This window comes from Trichechus manatus, unplaced genomic scaffold (genome assembly GCF_000243295.1).
Source record: "Trichechus manatus latirostris isolate Lorelei unplaced genomic scaffold, TriManLat1.0 scaffold00093, whole genome shotgun sequence".
Taxonomy (NCBI): domain Eukaryota; kingdom Metazoa; phylum Chordata; class Mammalia; order Sirenia; family Trichechidae; genus Trichechus; species Trichechus manatus.
Genome location: NW_004444029.1, coordinates 8,893,805 through 8,908,901, shown reverse-complemented (window position 1 = coordinate 8,908,901; position 15,097 = coordinate 8,893,805). Strand labels below are relative to the sequence as shown.

General features: G+C 42.6%; 1 protein-coding gene across 7 annotated transcripts in view; it reads left to right on the top strand.

Moving 5' to 3' along the window:
* Positions 1 to 11,702, top strand: part of IFT56 (intraflagellar transport 56) — a 41,468-nt gene extending 29,766 nt beyond the window's left edge. For all 7 annotated transcript variants that reach the window (XM_004382390.2, XM_023736896.1, XM_023736895.1 and 4 more), the window contains 4 exons: positions 3,447 to 3,516; positions 4,367 to 4,473; positions 7,649 to 7,782; positions 9,356 to 11,702. In XM_004382390.2, the coding sequence (XP_004382447.2) occupies positions 3,447 to 3,516; positions 4,367 to 4,473; positions 7,649 to 7,782; positions 9,356 to 9,467 (423 nt within the window). In that variant the 3' untranslated portion in view covers positions 9,468 to 11,702. The remainder of the gene's footprint in view (positions 1 to 3,446; positions 3,517 to 4,366; positions 4,474 to 7,648; positions 7,783 to 9,355) is intronic.
* Positions 11,703 to 15,097: the final 3,395 nt, after the last annotated feature.

Below are 15,097 nucleotides of genomic sequence, written 5' to 3'. Positions count from 1 at the left end.
ACATACGTGCAGAATAGTGTACAAATCATAAGTACATAGTCTAATGAATTTTCATGAAGTGAGTATACCCATATAATCAGTACCCAGATCATGAAACAGAATGTTATCAGAACCCTATTTATATTTCTGTTCTCTTCTCCTTTTGAGTGACTACCCCTCCCCGCAAGGCTAACCACTATCCTGAGTTCTAACTCCATAGCTTGATTTGTCTGAATTTGAAATGTATATACATGAAATCATACAACATATACCCTTATATATGACTTCTTTGGTTCAACATTGTATTTGTGAGATTCGTCCACGATGAAGTTCATCCATGTTGTTGCTTGTAGCTCTTCTTCATTCATTCTCATCACTGTATAGTTTTCCACAGTTTTAATCCATTCTCCTATAAATTGACATTTGGATTATTTCCAGTTATTGGCTGTTAGAAATATTGCTACCACGAACATTCTTGTATGTGTCTTTTGGTGAATATATGTATGCATTTCTATTGGCATGTAACTAGAAGAGGAATATGCCCAATACCGATTGCCAGTTTGTATGGTATGTGTATGTTCAGCTTTAGTTCATATGGCCAAATAGTTTTCCAAAGTGGTTGAACCAGCTTACACAATACCAGCAGTATATGAATTCCAATTACTCCACATCCTTGCCAGCACTTGGTATTGTCTGTGTTTTTGTTTGAGCCATTCTGGTGGATGTGTAGAGGTTTTATATTATAGATTTAGGTTGCATTTCCCTGATTACTATGTTTTTTGCCTACTGGCTATTCTCTTTTATGAAATCCCCGTTCAAGTCTTCTGCCAAAGTGATTTACCTTTTCACTTTCTTAGTGTTGTCTATTGATGAGTAGAAAATTTAAATTTTTATGTAATCTAATTTTAAAATGTTTTCTTTTATGAATAACAACTTTTGTATCCTGGTAAGAAATCTTTGCCTATGTAATATAAAAAATTCATTGCTGTCGAGTCGATTCCGACTCATAGCAACGCTATAGGACAGAGTAGAACTGCCCCATAGGATTTCCAAGGAGCAGCTGGTGGATTTGAACTGCTGACCTTTTGGTTAGCTCGACAACCTGAGCTCTTAACCACTGGGCCACTAGGGCTCCACCTATTTAATATACTTACGTTTTTTATTATCTGTCTCCTCTAGCTAGAATGTAAGTTTCCTAAGGACAGGGATTTTTGTCTGTTTTGTGCACTGATGTATCCAAATGCCTAGATCAGTATCTGATTCTTAGTAGGAATTCAGTATATTTTTGTTGAATGAATATATAAATGAATCAATCCGTCAATCTCCGTAACATAATGTTGAGTATAAAAAAAGTTGCAGAAGAATATATGTAGTATGATTTTATTTATATAAAGTTCAAAATCACAAAACTGAAAGGTACCGTTTAGGTGTGCAAATACGGTAAACAATAAAGAAACTAAGGGAATTGTAAACACATGCTTCAGATAGTGTTCTTTCCGAGAGGGGCAGTGAATGGGATGGGAGTGGAGAGGAACATCCCAAAGACTTCAAAAGTAACAGTAATTTTTTTTCTCTTAAATTTAGTGGTAGGTACACAATTATTCATTGTTTCTTGCTCTTTATTCCTACTTGTGTTTTATAATCTTTTCTATATTTTCAATATTTTATTTAAAAAAATTTTTTTAAAGAATATCATTCATGACAGCTATTCAGGCTTGTAAAGGTATGTTACAAAGCACATTTTTTTTTTCTTTTTATCTGAACTCTGACTAAAACACTCCATTATAGCTCTCAGGTACTTCTGAGCACTTTCCAAAGTTGACACAGAGGTAATTTTATTTTACTTAACTCTGGTATTACCAGCTTCCCATGGCCTCCCGTGGGACTCCTGTTGTTAGAGAGCTTACACCTTAAGGAAATGTTTGCATTGCTGGTGATACTTTCTTTAGAGTGGTTTCAGGAGCATATTAAAATGTATATTCAAAGAATTATTTGAAACGACTTCCGTAGGGAGAACGCTCCAGGTGTTGTTAGGAGCTGCAAAGAGTGGCAGAGATTATTTTGTTCTTTAGTATAGAGAATATAGACTGTGTCACTATCTCCTCTGATTTCAGACACTTCACTTTTCAGCAGCCTCAACATTGAAACCATAACTCCAACCCAAAATAAAATGTAAAAAAGACTCTGGCTATCCAATACCGCTCTCTCAAAGCTTACTTCTGAAGCTGTGTACATAACGGGAAGGCTAAGCCCTTGAATATTTGTTCAGCATTGATTTTCTCTGGTTAAAATATGAAGCCTAACCTGAGGTCGTTGAGTTTCTTAACCTCACGCATTTTTAAAGCAATAAATAAGAGCTCCTGCAATCTGCTTCTAAGAAGAAATATATTTATTCAGTAAATCAAGCATTTACTACGTGCTGGCACTGTGGATAACCATCAGTAAGACAGATATAGTCCCTGCCTTCAAGGAGTTTACAGCATAGAGGAGACAGACGTTAAATAAATATTTGGTAGAGTGATGTAGTGGCGAGAGGGCCGCTGGCAGCAGAGGAGGAAGTGAGATGCCTAGAAACAGTGTAGGCATTGTGCTGTTGTATCTCAGTGTGAAAGTGGATGCTCGTGATGATGACCTCAGTTCAAAAACAAGTTCAGTAATGCTCAGTAACTTCCGGTTAGGAAGATAAATTTTTGATCCCATTTGTTTGAAAAATATGTGTCTGTTTGCATATTATTAAGAGTTCTTAAAGGATATGTAAAGAATATTCATAGTGGTGACCTCACGGGACTGAAAAACAGCAGTGAAGAAGGACTTTTTCTTCACATCTTCCTTTTGCGTTTGAATCTTTTGCCAAGAGAATGTATTGTTTTTTTAATTTTTTAAATATTCAAAAATGCAAGAAAAGATACTTAGATTTTCACCAAAATAGTCAAAATGTATTCAGAGTTTGAGAATTTCATGAGCCAAGCCATAGTTATTTTATTTCTAATATTTCATACTCCAGTAATACTGGATAGATAACGTGTACCATGTGTAAGTTGAGAGTCTTAAACTTAAGTATATTTCTGATGTTTTCATTCTTATATTCTGAGTTATTTCAGGGTTTACTTTCCACCCTTCCTTTTTCTTACAGACTTTATAGGATTTAGTCATCGGGGGTGTTGTGTGCCTTCAGGTGGATCCCGACTCATGGCGGCCCTATAGGACAGAGTAGAACTGCCCCGTAGGGTTTCCAAGGCGCTAATCTTTATGAAAGCAGACTGCCACATCTTTCTCTCGCAGAGTGGCTGGTGCGTTCAAACCACAGGCCTTACAGTTAGCAGCCGAGTGCTGAACTAGCGTGCCACCAGGGCTCCTCTTTGTCATCCACAGGCTACATTAATCATCAGTCTCAGGTAAGCCGATAATACACGTTTTTATCACGAAAGCATCTTCATGTTCATTCTCTTTCTTTCCTCTTCTTGCAGGTGTTTCTCCTGATCCAAAGTGAGAAGTTGAAGAACGATTACATTTACCTCAGCTGGTTAGCTCGGTGCTGTGAGTCTTCTTTTAAATATTACAGGGAAATCGTTTTTCTTCTCTGCTACATAATCTTGTGGATGGAAATTACATTGACCATTTTCTAATTTTGCTTTATAGACAGAATGAGTAAGCACTGAAGTTAAGTGTTGTTAATATACTCAGTCAGGGTCGCGTTACACGGTGTTGTAAAAGTTTACCCTGTGATTAGTTCTACCAAATGCCATTGGCCTAGCACTTACGGACTGGTAGTTCTAAGATGCCATGCTCTTCCTTCAGGCCTGTTGAAGTTGCCAGAGTGTCAGTTGGCAGTGGGCTTTGTGAGATGATACCGTTACATTAATTTTACCATTTCACTGTGATGCAGGCCTGAAAAGTGGCAAAATGCCAAAAACATACATGTTTTGTCCGTTATATAGCCTGCGATTTCTCTCTTTCTTGTTCCCTCTTCCTCTCCCTCTCTTCTTTCCTTTGTTTATGTTACTCAGATTTAAAGTGCTCACTGAGTTTTTGTGGTCACAGGAAGACTTTAGCACTCAGCTGTTCTAAGGGAGGTTAAACTTTCTGAGTAGGAGTGGATGAGTGACTGGTGTCCTCTTTTAGGCGCGTGAGCAAAATGCGAACTACTGGAAATCAGCGCAATCTAAACAGACATAATTTATGTGGAATCCTAACTTAGATACTTCACATATGGTAGAATTCTGCTGGGAAACCAGCTTTACCACCAGCATTGTAAGCTCTCCAAGTATGATGTATTCTACCATTACTTTGTGTATCTGCAGTGTAGAACCAAATCCACAGACTAGCAAGATATAGAAGTGTCTGTCTTCTACATTCAGAAGGCAAAAGTCTTTGTTTCTTTCTGTAGATATCATGAATAAGAAACCAAGACTGGCCTGGGAACTTTACCTCAAGATGGAAACCTCCGGCGAGTCCTTCAGCCTCTTACAGCTCATTGCTAACGACTGCTACAAGGTGCATCTGAGTGAGACCAGTGTCACACCGCTGTGCTGGCTAAATCTCAGCGAAGAGGGTCCTGGAGACTACGTTTACGCTTCTGGGGAGGGGATTGTCCTTTTATGAATGAACCGACCTCAGACTTGGGCAGCCTTTCAGGTTTCATATGTGTGTGAATAATGGCTTAGAGAGAAGGTTTCAGATCTCTGAAGAACGTGAGTCTTCGGTACCGTCCAGGCAGAGATACACATCTGGTAGTTGGAAGTTTGGTTCCGAAGCTTAAGATTGCTGTCTAGAGACAGAGACTGGGAGTCCTTAGCCTTTGAATAGTAATTGAAGCCCTGGAAAAAAGTGAGATTACCCAGGAAAAGAAAAGAAGTGAAGGGAGAAGAGCAGGGGGTTGCAAACCACACATTGGGGAGTACTAAGGTACAGATGGTAGACAGCAAAGGCAAAGAAACCGAAAAAGGGAATAAAAAAGCAGTCAGCTTTAGTAAAGGGCTGGCTCTGTGTGTGTGTGTGTGTGTGTGTGTGTGTGTGTGTGTGTGTGTGTGTGTGTGTGTGTGTGAGCGCGCGGGCACGTGTGCGCGGGCGCGTGTGTGCGTGTGTAGGGAGTTGGCTAAGCAAGAAGGCGAGGGGAATTGGGTCCTGTCCTATAGATTGTTGTTGTTAGTTGCCATCAAGTCAATTCCGACTCATAACGACCCCATATGTGCAGAGTAGAACTGTGCTGCAGAGGGTTTTCTGGGCTGTAATGTTAACAGAAGCGGATCACCAAGGCTTTTCTTCTACAGTGCTTACTACCGGGTAGGTTCGAACTGCCAACCTTTAGGTTATCAGTCGAGCGGAAGCTGTTTGCACCACCCAGGAACCTTGTCTTGTAGATTAAAAGCTTTTAAAACATTCGCTTCAGGCATGGAGGAATTCTGGCACGTGCCTACACACACGCACATTGTGCCAGTGTCAACTTCCTGGGTTTGATATTGTGATAGCGTGCTATGGTTACGTAAGATGTCACCATTGGGAAAACTGGTGAAAGGTACTTGGGACTTCTCTGTTCTAGTTTTGCAACTTCATAAGCATCTATCATTATTCCAAAATAAGTTTTTTAAAAAATGAACCAACCAGAGCTATATCCAACAGTCTAGATGACTCTCATAACGTTAATGGAAGCAAGACAAAGACTATCACATAGATCAAGTTCTAAGGGAGGCAAAGCTCAGGCATATTGTCTAGAGGTGTATGCATACTTGATGAAACCATAAAGTCAATGACCTGGTGGCCGTAAAAGTGGGAGTAGTCGTTACTCTGGAGGGGAAGGGGCGGGTGTGGCCTGGCAGTGACACAGGAGAGCCTCTGTTTTGCTATCAGGGGTTCGTTTCTGTTTCTTGACCTGGGGGGTGGTTGCACTTACATTGGCCTTTTAATTAGTCATTGATCTGTGCAGTTGTGTTTATGCACCATTCTGTATGTTATTTCACAATAAAAAATATTTTTAAGAGAACATAGGAAAAGGACTGACCTTAAAAGCGAAGAACACCTTTTGCCATGAGGTAAGGAGCCCTGGTGGCACAGTGGTTAAAGCACTCGACTGCTAACCGAAATGTCGGCGGTTCAAAACCACCAGTGGCTCTGTGGGAAGAGGATGTGGCAATCTGCTTCTGTAGAAATTTACAGCCTTGGGAACCGTATCGGGTTGCTATGAGTCGGAATCGACCGACAGCAGTGGGTTTGGTTTTGGTTTTGGTTTTCCTGTGAGGTGGGCAGAAAGGATGAATGAAGGTATAAGTAGGATTTGAGCTGAAGGGAGGAAAGCTCTGTTTTCCCTGTGAAGTTTAGAATAAAGCTAAGCCAAGAATGCAGTTGAAGTCTCAAGAGATTAGCAAAGGTTTAGAACAACAGTTGACAGGAATGGAGAAGTTAACTAAACCACACTGAGTAAAAAAGATTGCCTAACAGTTTGAAGCCTTCAGCAAAATTGGTAACATTATACATTTATGATGTCCATCAGGAAAAGTCATCTATAGTGCAAAGGACTAATGGACCACAAGTACCACAGCCTCCACCAGACTGAGTCCATCACAACTAGATGGTACCCAGGTACCACCACCGACTGCTCTGACAGGGATCACAATAGAGGGTCCCAGACAGAGCTAGAGAAAAATGTAGAACAAAATTCTAACTCACAAAAAAAAAGACCAGACTTACTGGTCTGACAGAGACTAGAGAAACCCTGAGAGTATGGCCCCCGGACACTCTTTTAACTCAGTACTGGAGTCATTCCTGAGGTTCACCCTTCAGCCAAAGATTAGACAGGCCCATAAAATAAAACGAGTAAATGGGTACACCAGCCCAGGGGCAAGGACAAGAAAGCAGGAAGGGACAGGAAAGCTGGTAATGGGGAACTCAAGGTTGAAAAGGGGAAAGTGTTGACATGTTGTGGGATGGGCAGCCAATGTCACAAAATGATATATGTATTAATTGTTTAATGAGAAACTAATTTGCTCTGCAACCTTCATTTAAAGTGCGATAAAAAAAAATTGAGGCTAGCTTTCATAGGTGAAAAAAAAGAAAGAAAACTCATCTAAGCAAAATTTAATTGTATTCAGCGTGCTCTACAAGGCCATGGAAATGTGTAGTATATTTGGGAAAGATGTCTATCAAAATAAAATTAAGTTATTTTGAAATTAAATGTTGAAAAGATTTAGTTTAGTAGGCGATCTGGGAATTTGGGAACAAGTTCAGGGAAAAAGCACCCTCTCAGGTTGAACCTGATCAAATTAGCAAGGAATGAGTGATGGTAGTCATTTATAGAATGTGTTGAGGGGACTTGAAAATATCCAGTTTAAATCACAGTCATCAGAGTTTGTCCCAGGATTAGAATATAATTAGAAGAAATGATGAACGTGTTGATTACAGCATAACTAGACTATATGTAGAAAAGATGTTATACTATTGAAGACAGAATAGTTGAAGGTAAGCTGACTTAAATAGAACTCATGAACCAAAATGGAAGTTTTCCTTTTTCTTGTTTTAATATGGAGCTGGGATCTATCTAATTTGCTAACTGAAAATGTTGTCGTTACCCATGCACTTGTTTCACACAGTTCTGTTTCGTGGTGTCTTTATGTTTGGTTTCATTCTATCCCATCTTTTGGCTACAAGTATCACCCCAATACCTTCCTTTATGCAGATGGGCCAGTTTTACTATTCAGCCAAAGCTTTTGATGTCCTCGAGAGACTGGACCCCAACCCTGAGTACTGGGAAGGCAAGAGAGGTGCCTGTGTGGGCATCTTCCAGATGATCTTAGCTGGCAGAGAGCCCAAGTAAGTGAACAGGCAAGAAACCTGCCTCTATTCATTTGCTGGTTTATGGGGGGATGTCATTGTTTTCTTGGATGACATCTTCCGAAAAGCCGAAATTAGAATGATGTTTTAGAGTGATGAATAAAATGTTAAGATGTTATATTTTGTTATTTGATCTTTTTCCTCCAGAGTGTTTTTTTACTTTGTAGAATCAGATCACTCTAAATCACAGATACTGGAGGCACTGAATATACTACAGCTCTCAGATCAGAGCAGGGTGCACATGTGGCTCCATTTTTATGAAGTCTTTTTCACTCTCTTCTCCTCTTTTCTTTGCCTGTTGGCTTTTTCTTGTATCTTTTAATTTAGGCCTCAAAGAATTCAGAATGGAGTAGATGTGCCATTAGCATAGAGGGTTGATAATTCATTTTTTTTTTTTTTTGCCTTCTCATCTTCCAGGAAATACTGAGACATTAGATTACATAGAATTAAGTGCCTTATAGCTCCATTTGTAACCAAAATTCAAACACTTAAAACTAAATTCGGTTTTCTAAAAATAACGTCATGGAATATATTTGTTACTGATGTATAAATAATAAATGTGATGATTTTCTCAGTAAATAATCTATCAAAAATGACTTTCTGCCTAATATCTAGTTCCAGTCCTGAAGAAAAGTTAAAAAGATTTGGTTAGGGGAAAGAGGTTACTTGAGGGAATAAAGAAGTAGAGAATAGGAGAGGATCTTCGGGAAGAGAGGGGTCTGCTAAGGTAATAGGGAAGGTTTAGCATGCAAAGTAGAGGGTCAGCGAAGAGGAGAAGGGCCCTCAACGGGATGGACTGACACAGTGGCTGCAACAGTGGGCTCAAACACAGCGGTGACCGTGAGGCTGGCGCAGGGCCGGGCGCTGTTTCATTCTGTCGTATGTAGGGCCGTATGAGTCACCATCGACTTGATGGCACACCTAACAACAACAACTTAAAACATAAGTTTTAATTTAATTAAATTAATAAGAAAAACACAGATTTTGGGCATTTGCCAAATCTTAGTCCTTAACTCTCCTCTTCCATATTTATTAATATTTTACTTCCCTTGGAGAAATCCTCCATTCCTCTGGCTTTGTGAAATTGTATAAATACGATAGTGACAGCCAGTATGCAGAGACTGCCTTAATGAAATGAGAAGTCTGACACTCAGATGACTTAAGTGACTTGTTAGTGACAGAGCTAGAGTTTGAACCCAACTCTCTCAACTCCTAGATATACCCTCTCTCTCCTCTGTCATGCAGACTGAGCATGGAAATGGGGATTTAGGCCATATCAGAAGGACAAGCAGATTCATGGTAGATGGAGCGGTAGCGTAAGTAAACAAGAAGCACTTGGATTGTGAGAAGGCTTTCACAGAATTTCCATTTCCTATGCCACTCTAAGCCCAGGAGGCTGGCAAGTTTATCACTGGCTTATGAACACACCGTGGAAGAGTCTTTTACAAAAAAAGTCCTAGTAGAAGTCTATGAAGAACAGTTTAAGAGTTCATTTCATTTGTTAATTTTCATTCTTTATTGAAACGCTTTGCTTTTCTAATTGTCTCCTCAGAGAGACCCTCCGAGAAGTGCTGCATTTACTGCGGAGCACAGGTAACACCCAGGTGGAGTACATCATCCGGATCATGAAGAAGTGGGCCAAAGAGAACAGAGTGCCTGTCTGAAGTAGCATGAGGCCAGAGAGCCAGGCAGCACTGGAGTGCCAAGTTGGAACCCAAGTGTAATGCAAGACGCAGGGCTCTCTTTTGCTGGCCTTGGCCTTCCTTGCTCTCCAGGCCTCAAGGTCACCACTGACTAGCTCGGACCCGCCTCCCAGCTGAACCAGGAGCCTCAGCCTCAGCCATGGCCCTGGGTGGTCCTACCAGCAATAAGACCTTGGACTTCCCTGGTGCCTTCCTTCCAGAAACGCTCCAAGCACTCTGATACAATTTACTGACTTTAAGGAGAACAGCATAACTTTCCTTTATATTTGTGCTTCCTGGTGTTTCCTCCTAGCTGCAATAACAAATGTCTTTGACCCTCAAGGGTCACCACCATTCTGTCATCTTATTTTTAGCCATTCTGTACGTTATCCTGTCTTACTGGGGAGTTCCGTAAACAGTTTTGTAATGCGTCTCTGAAACCTGGGAGAACGGAGGCTATCACTAGCGATAACTAGCCGTGTGTTTGGAAGCATGGCGGTGAGATCCTTTATCAGAGTGTCGGCATCAGTGGATTTACACGGTTCCTCTTCTGTAATGGGATTAGTGGTGATAAGACCATGTCGCGGTAGAGTAAGATGGGGGTTGCAGTTTTTACAAAGGTGAGTTCTGTGGAAAAAATCTGATACAGTGGCTAAAAGTATTCAGGAAACAGAGTATACAGATCTCATTAGTCACTTCTCCATATGTTTTAGGTAACTCCAAGTATCCTAGGTAACTCCTCCATATATTTCAGGTTAGGTTTTTTTCCTAATGTATCTTGCTGAGTAAACATCAGTTTTGGAAGTAGGGCCACAAAGATGATACAGGTGCATTTATGGCCGTTAATGTGATGACCTAGAACGTGAATGGGATAGAGCCCATGGAGGGGCCCCTCGTGGCCAGACTCCCCGTCCTGAGTTGTCTTCCAGCCCGTGTTTCCAAGTTCTCACAGCATAAACCTTCTCTACAACTCACCAGTTATTTTCAGAAAACACTCACATGTCTTTATGTACCAGATTACCTTTGTTTCTACACCACATTGGTTTTGTTTGTTTATGTTTATTAGTTCAGGGTGTACAGTGGGACAGGTCTAGAAAGTGCAGAGCCATCCCCATGTAGCAGAGAATGGACGGGAAGAGAAACGAAAGCGTGTTTGTAATTCCTCGAGGCACTGAAGACAGAAGAACTCTTGTAAGCACTGCATCAGGGATCCCACTTACTCCCCAGCGTCCTCCTGCGGACGAAGAAGTTGTATAGAGCGGAGATGGGGACGCCGTGAAGTTGTATAGAGCGGGGATGGGGATGTGGTGGGGTCAGAACGGCCAAGGAGGGAAGATGAAGGTTCTGGAGACAGCCGTGGCCTGGACAGTTGTGATGGGGGCTTGCGGCTCCACTCGGGAAGGCAGCCAGCTTTCTGCCTTTTAACTCAGACCCCGATCTGACCAGTCCAGAGCACAAGTCAAAATGAGTCGGCCTTGCTTGCTTGCTAACTAGACAGCAATGCTACGTCACTTTTCATATGCCAGAGCTTCTCTTTCCTCATTATACTGCTCCTACTTTTTTAATAATTACTGGTTCTCAGCATTTCAGGTACTAGGTGGGTCAGCTCTGGGCAGGACCTGCTGTAATGTCTAGAATACTTCTTGTGATTCTTACTTACCTCGGTTAGAATATTAGCAGACACAATCGTGGAGAAGACAGAGGGGTCCCTCGGTGGCTGTAGCAGTGAGATTTGTCTCCCAGTGAATTCTGTCGTTTTCAAATTCCTGAAGCTTGGAAAGCTTTACCAGGGATGGCAATTTACTTTTAAATGAGCTGTTATGGAATTTAACACGCTGGACCCTCAAGACTTAATTTTCCTGTCTCTCGCACAGAAACAGGTGTTCCAAAAATAGCAATTCCCAGAATATTAGACCATTTTTTAAAAAACTTTTTAATCTATAGGATTGAGCCAAAAACCATAGACACTAGAGAGAGACATCCTCCACTTCTGTTGTTATTAAGGATAGCTGCTTCTGAAGTGTCTTGACAGGGTCTCAGAATTGCAGGGCAGCCCCTCACGCTGTGGTTCTTACCCGTGATGACGTGAGGGAGAGAGGACAGTCCAGGCTTAGGGCTGAATGGTAACGTACAGTTCATAGCATCAATGCACCGTTTATAGTTTGTAGCATACATTACTTGCAAATGGAAAAAAATCTTTTATAATTATTTTTGTACTTCAAAAGAATTATGCTGTAATATATTCAAATTAAAGTTTATTATTTGGTTCTTATTATGGTTGTGTCATGGATTGAATTATGTCTCCCCAAAAATGTGTGTATCCGTTTGGCTGGGCCATGATTCCCGGTATTATGTGGTTGTCTTCCATTTTGTGATTGTAATTCTGTATTAAAGAAGATTAGGGTGGAATTGTATAACACCCTCACCCAGGCCACATCCCTGACCCAATGTAAAGGGAGTTTCCCTAGGGTGTGGTCTGCACCACCTTTTATCTTACAAGAGATGAAAGGGAAGTGGGCAGAGAGTAGGGCACCTCATACCACCAAGAAAGCAGCGCTGGGAGCAGAGTATGTCCTTTGGATCCGGGGTTCCTGTGCCTGAGAAGCTCCTACACCAGGGGAAGATTGATGAGAAGGACAGAGAAAGCCTTCTCCTGGAACTTACACCCTGAATTTGGACCTTTAGCCTACTTTAGTGTGAGGAAATAAACCTCTCTTTGTTAAAGCCATCCACTTGTAGTATTTCTGTTAGAGCAGTACGAGTTAACTAAGGCAGGTTGTCTGTTGATGTGGTGAGAGAGAGCCCTGGGTACGTCATTACCCCTTCTCCCCTTTCTTTCCTGGCATCAGAGTACAGGGAGAACCAAACTTGCAGGCCTCACAAGTAAGATAAAGTAGAGATTCCTTAAGAAGTCTTGGCCACCTAGAGGCCCATGCTTCCTGCTGGATCACAGTGGGTTTGGCTCTTTGCTGAGTGACGGCCCTTCTAGAAGTTGTGTGGCCAGTGCAGGGCACGCCGCCTGGCACACACAAGCTCTCGGATACTTGCTGACCGGACCAGTAGAGCAGGGGACCTGTGAGACCTGACGCGGGTGTTCTGGTTCCCACCCAGTTCTTGTTTAATGTGTGCCAGTCACATGCCAGGTACTGCGGATGCACGGTCCCAGCCTCAGGGCACTGGTCCAGCAGAAGCATACACAAGAGCCCCTGATGGCCTGGGACTGGTGTCATCAGAAGGGACAAGCATGGAGAGGGAAAAGAAAGCAGTGGCGATGTTCGTTCCCATGTCAGTGGGACACCTGTGGCCTCACCTGGAAGAAGCAGTCCAAGTGGATCCTGAAACGCGACAGCGAGCGGGACACCGAGGCTTCTCCAGCACGCGGCACACGCAGCTGACCTCCAAGCACACAGGAGCTCTCCTCCCGTACGCAGTGGTGCGCTGGCAAAGCTGCAAAGCGAGGCATTCCATCACAATGGTTACGTCATGGATTGAATTATGTCCCCCAAAAAAGTGTGTATCAGTTTGGCTGGGCCATGATTCCCTTATTGTGTGGTTGTCCTCCATTTTGTGATTGTAATTTTACATTAAAGAGGATTAGGGTGGGATTGTAACACCACCCTAACCCAGGTCACATCCCTGATCCAATGTAAAGGGTGTTTCCCTGGTGCTTCTCTTGTAAGAGATAAAAGGAAAGGGAAGCAAGTGGAGAGTTGGGGACCTCATACCACCAAGAAAAAAGCACCGGGAGCAGAGCACGTCCTCTGGACCCAAGGTTCGCGCAGAGATGCTGCTAGTCTGGGGGAAAACTGATGATGACGAGGACCTTCCTCCAGAGCCGACAGAGAGAGAAAGCCTTCCCGTGGAGCTGACGCCCTGAATTTGGACTTGAAGCCTACTAGACTGTGAGAAAATAAATTTCTCTTTGTGAAAGCCATCCACTCACGTTGTGTCTGTTAGAGGAGCACTAGATGGCTGACAGGTTATATCTACTCTGTACAGGCAGAAATGGACCAGTGATGCTGTAGTTCCTAGATGCAGGACTCTCAATCTGACTCAGAAATAGCCATCTCTCATGTCTCTTCTTCATCCTATAAAATACATATACTTTTGAAGATACCTCAGACTTAGAGATGGTCTCAGAGAAGCAGAGCTGGAGGCCTGCCACCGGCGCCTGTCCCCCCGCAACTCAGGACTGCAGGGACAAGTGAAGGATACGAGGGCACGGAGTGAAATGCTCCCAGATACAACCAGCTGATGTGCGCGTGTTGACTGTGGAGTCTACAGGCAGGTTTGCAAAATATTTGACATCAAACCCCTTTCTTCAAATAAAATCTGAATTCCAAATTCACCAGGGGCTGCTCCTGTGGTAGGGGTGAAGGAGCATCGAGGAAGGAGGCAGGTCCACCACTCAGGCGGCCCCTCTGAGTGTGACACAGTGTTCAGTCCTCAGATAGAGGGCAAGTGCCCTGCCAGGATAGCCTGGGACCATGGGGAGCACAGAGCTGGGTGTCCACAGCATAAACTTTGGGTGCATTTGGTCTGACATTTACCATCTATTTTGTCTATTCAGCCATATATCTTCTTTGGTCGGTTAGTTATATCCTACCTTGTTCCAGAAAGGATTTGCGGTACTTTACCGAAATGCATATAACATAGTATGGACAGAAGGCATTAAGAGTAAAGGAAGGTGTGCAGGAAAGGAAAGGTAACCATAACACCCTTCATGGCTCAGCTGTAAAAAGCATTTATATCATCATAAAACTGTAAGCAGTGAACAGTGAACCAAAAATTGATCCAACTGTATTAGCAGGATGAGGATGGGAAGTGCCCATGTGTGGTAAGTGTGTGTGTGTGTGTATGTGTGTGTGCGTGTATGAGAGAAAGAGCTGAATCCTCAGATTTCATTGCAATAGATAACGTCTAAAGTTTAGTGCTGAGACTCAGTGGAGGCAAAGCTGAGAATCCCAGAGACCAGCTGTATTTGTAGGAAGCCCTTTGTCCCTATAGCAGAGAGGACGTCGCTGTGAACAGCTCCGCAGCTGCTCATTGCAGGAGATGGAGAAAAGTGCGTGCAAAACCCTGAGTAAATCCATGCCAGGTGGGAACAGGGCCCTGGGGCCTACATGCATAGCCGTCAAAACAGCTCGTCCAGAGAACTCATCTTCCTCAAAGACCAGTAACCAAAACACACAAACTAGCTTCTGGTTAACCCAAAAATAAAAATTAACACAAGGAAATAAAACGAAAGAAAATCAAATGGTTGACAAAGACTATCAGTAGAAAATTGGTGACATGAATATGAAAGTTGTAACCAAATATTTAACTCCGACCAGGAAGCAGTGTTAGCACGTTGCTTTCTCATCTTTAAGATACAATTTAACAGCGATAAGCAGTGCAGCTCCCTGGGGGGTGCAAACGATGAGCGCTTCCGGAACCCGCAGAAAGGTCGGCGGTTCCAACCTACCCAGAGGGGCCTTGGAAGACAGGCGTGGCCATCTGCTTCTGAAAGGTCACAGCCTTGTAAACCCTTGGGTGTGCAGTTCTGCTCTGAAACACATGGGGTCGCCATGAGTCAGAATCTGCTCAGTGGCAGCTAACAACAATGACAAATC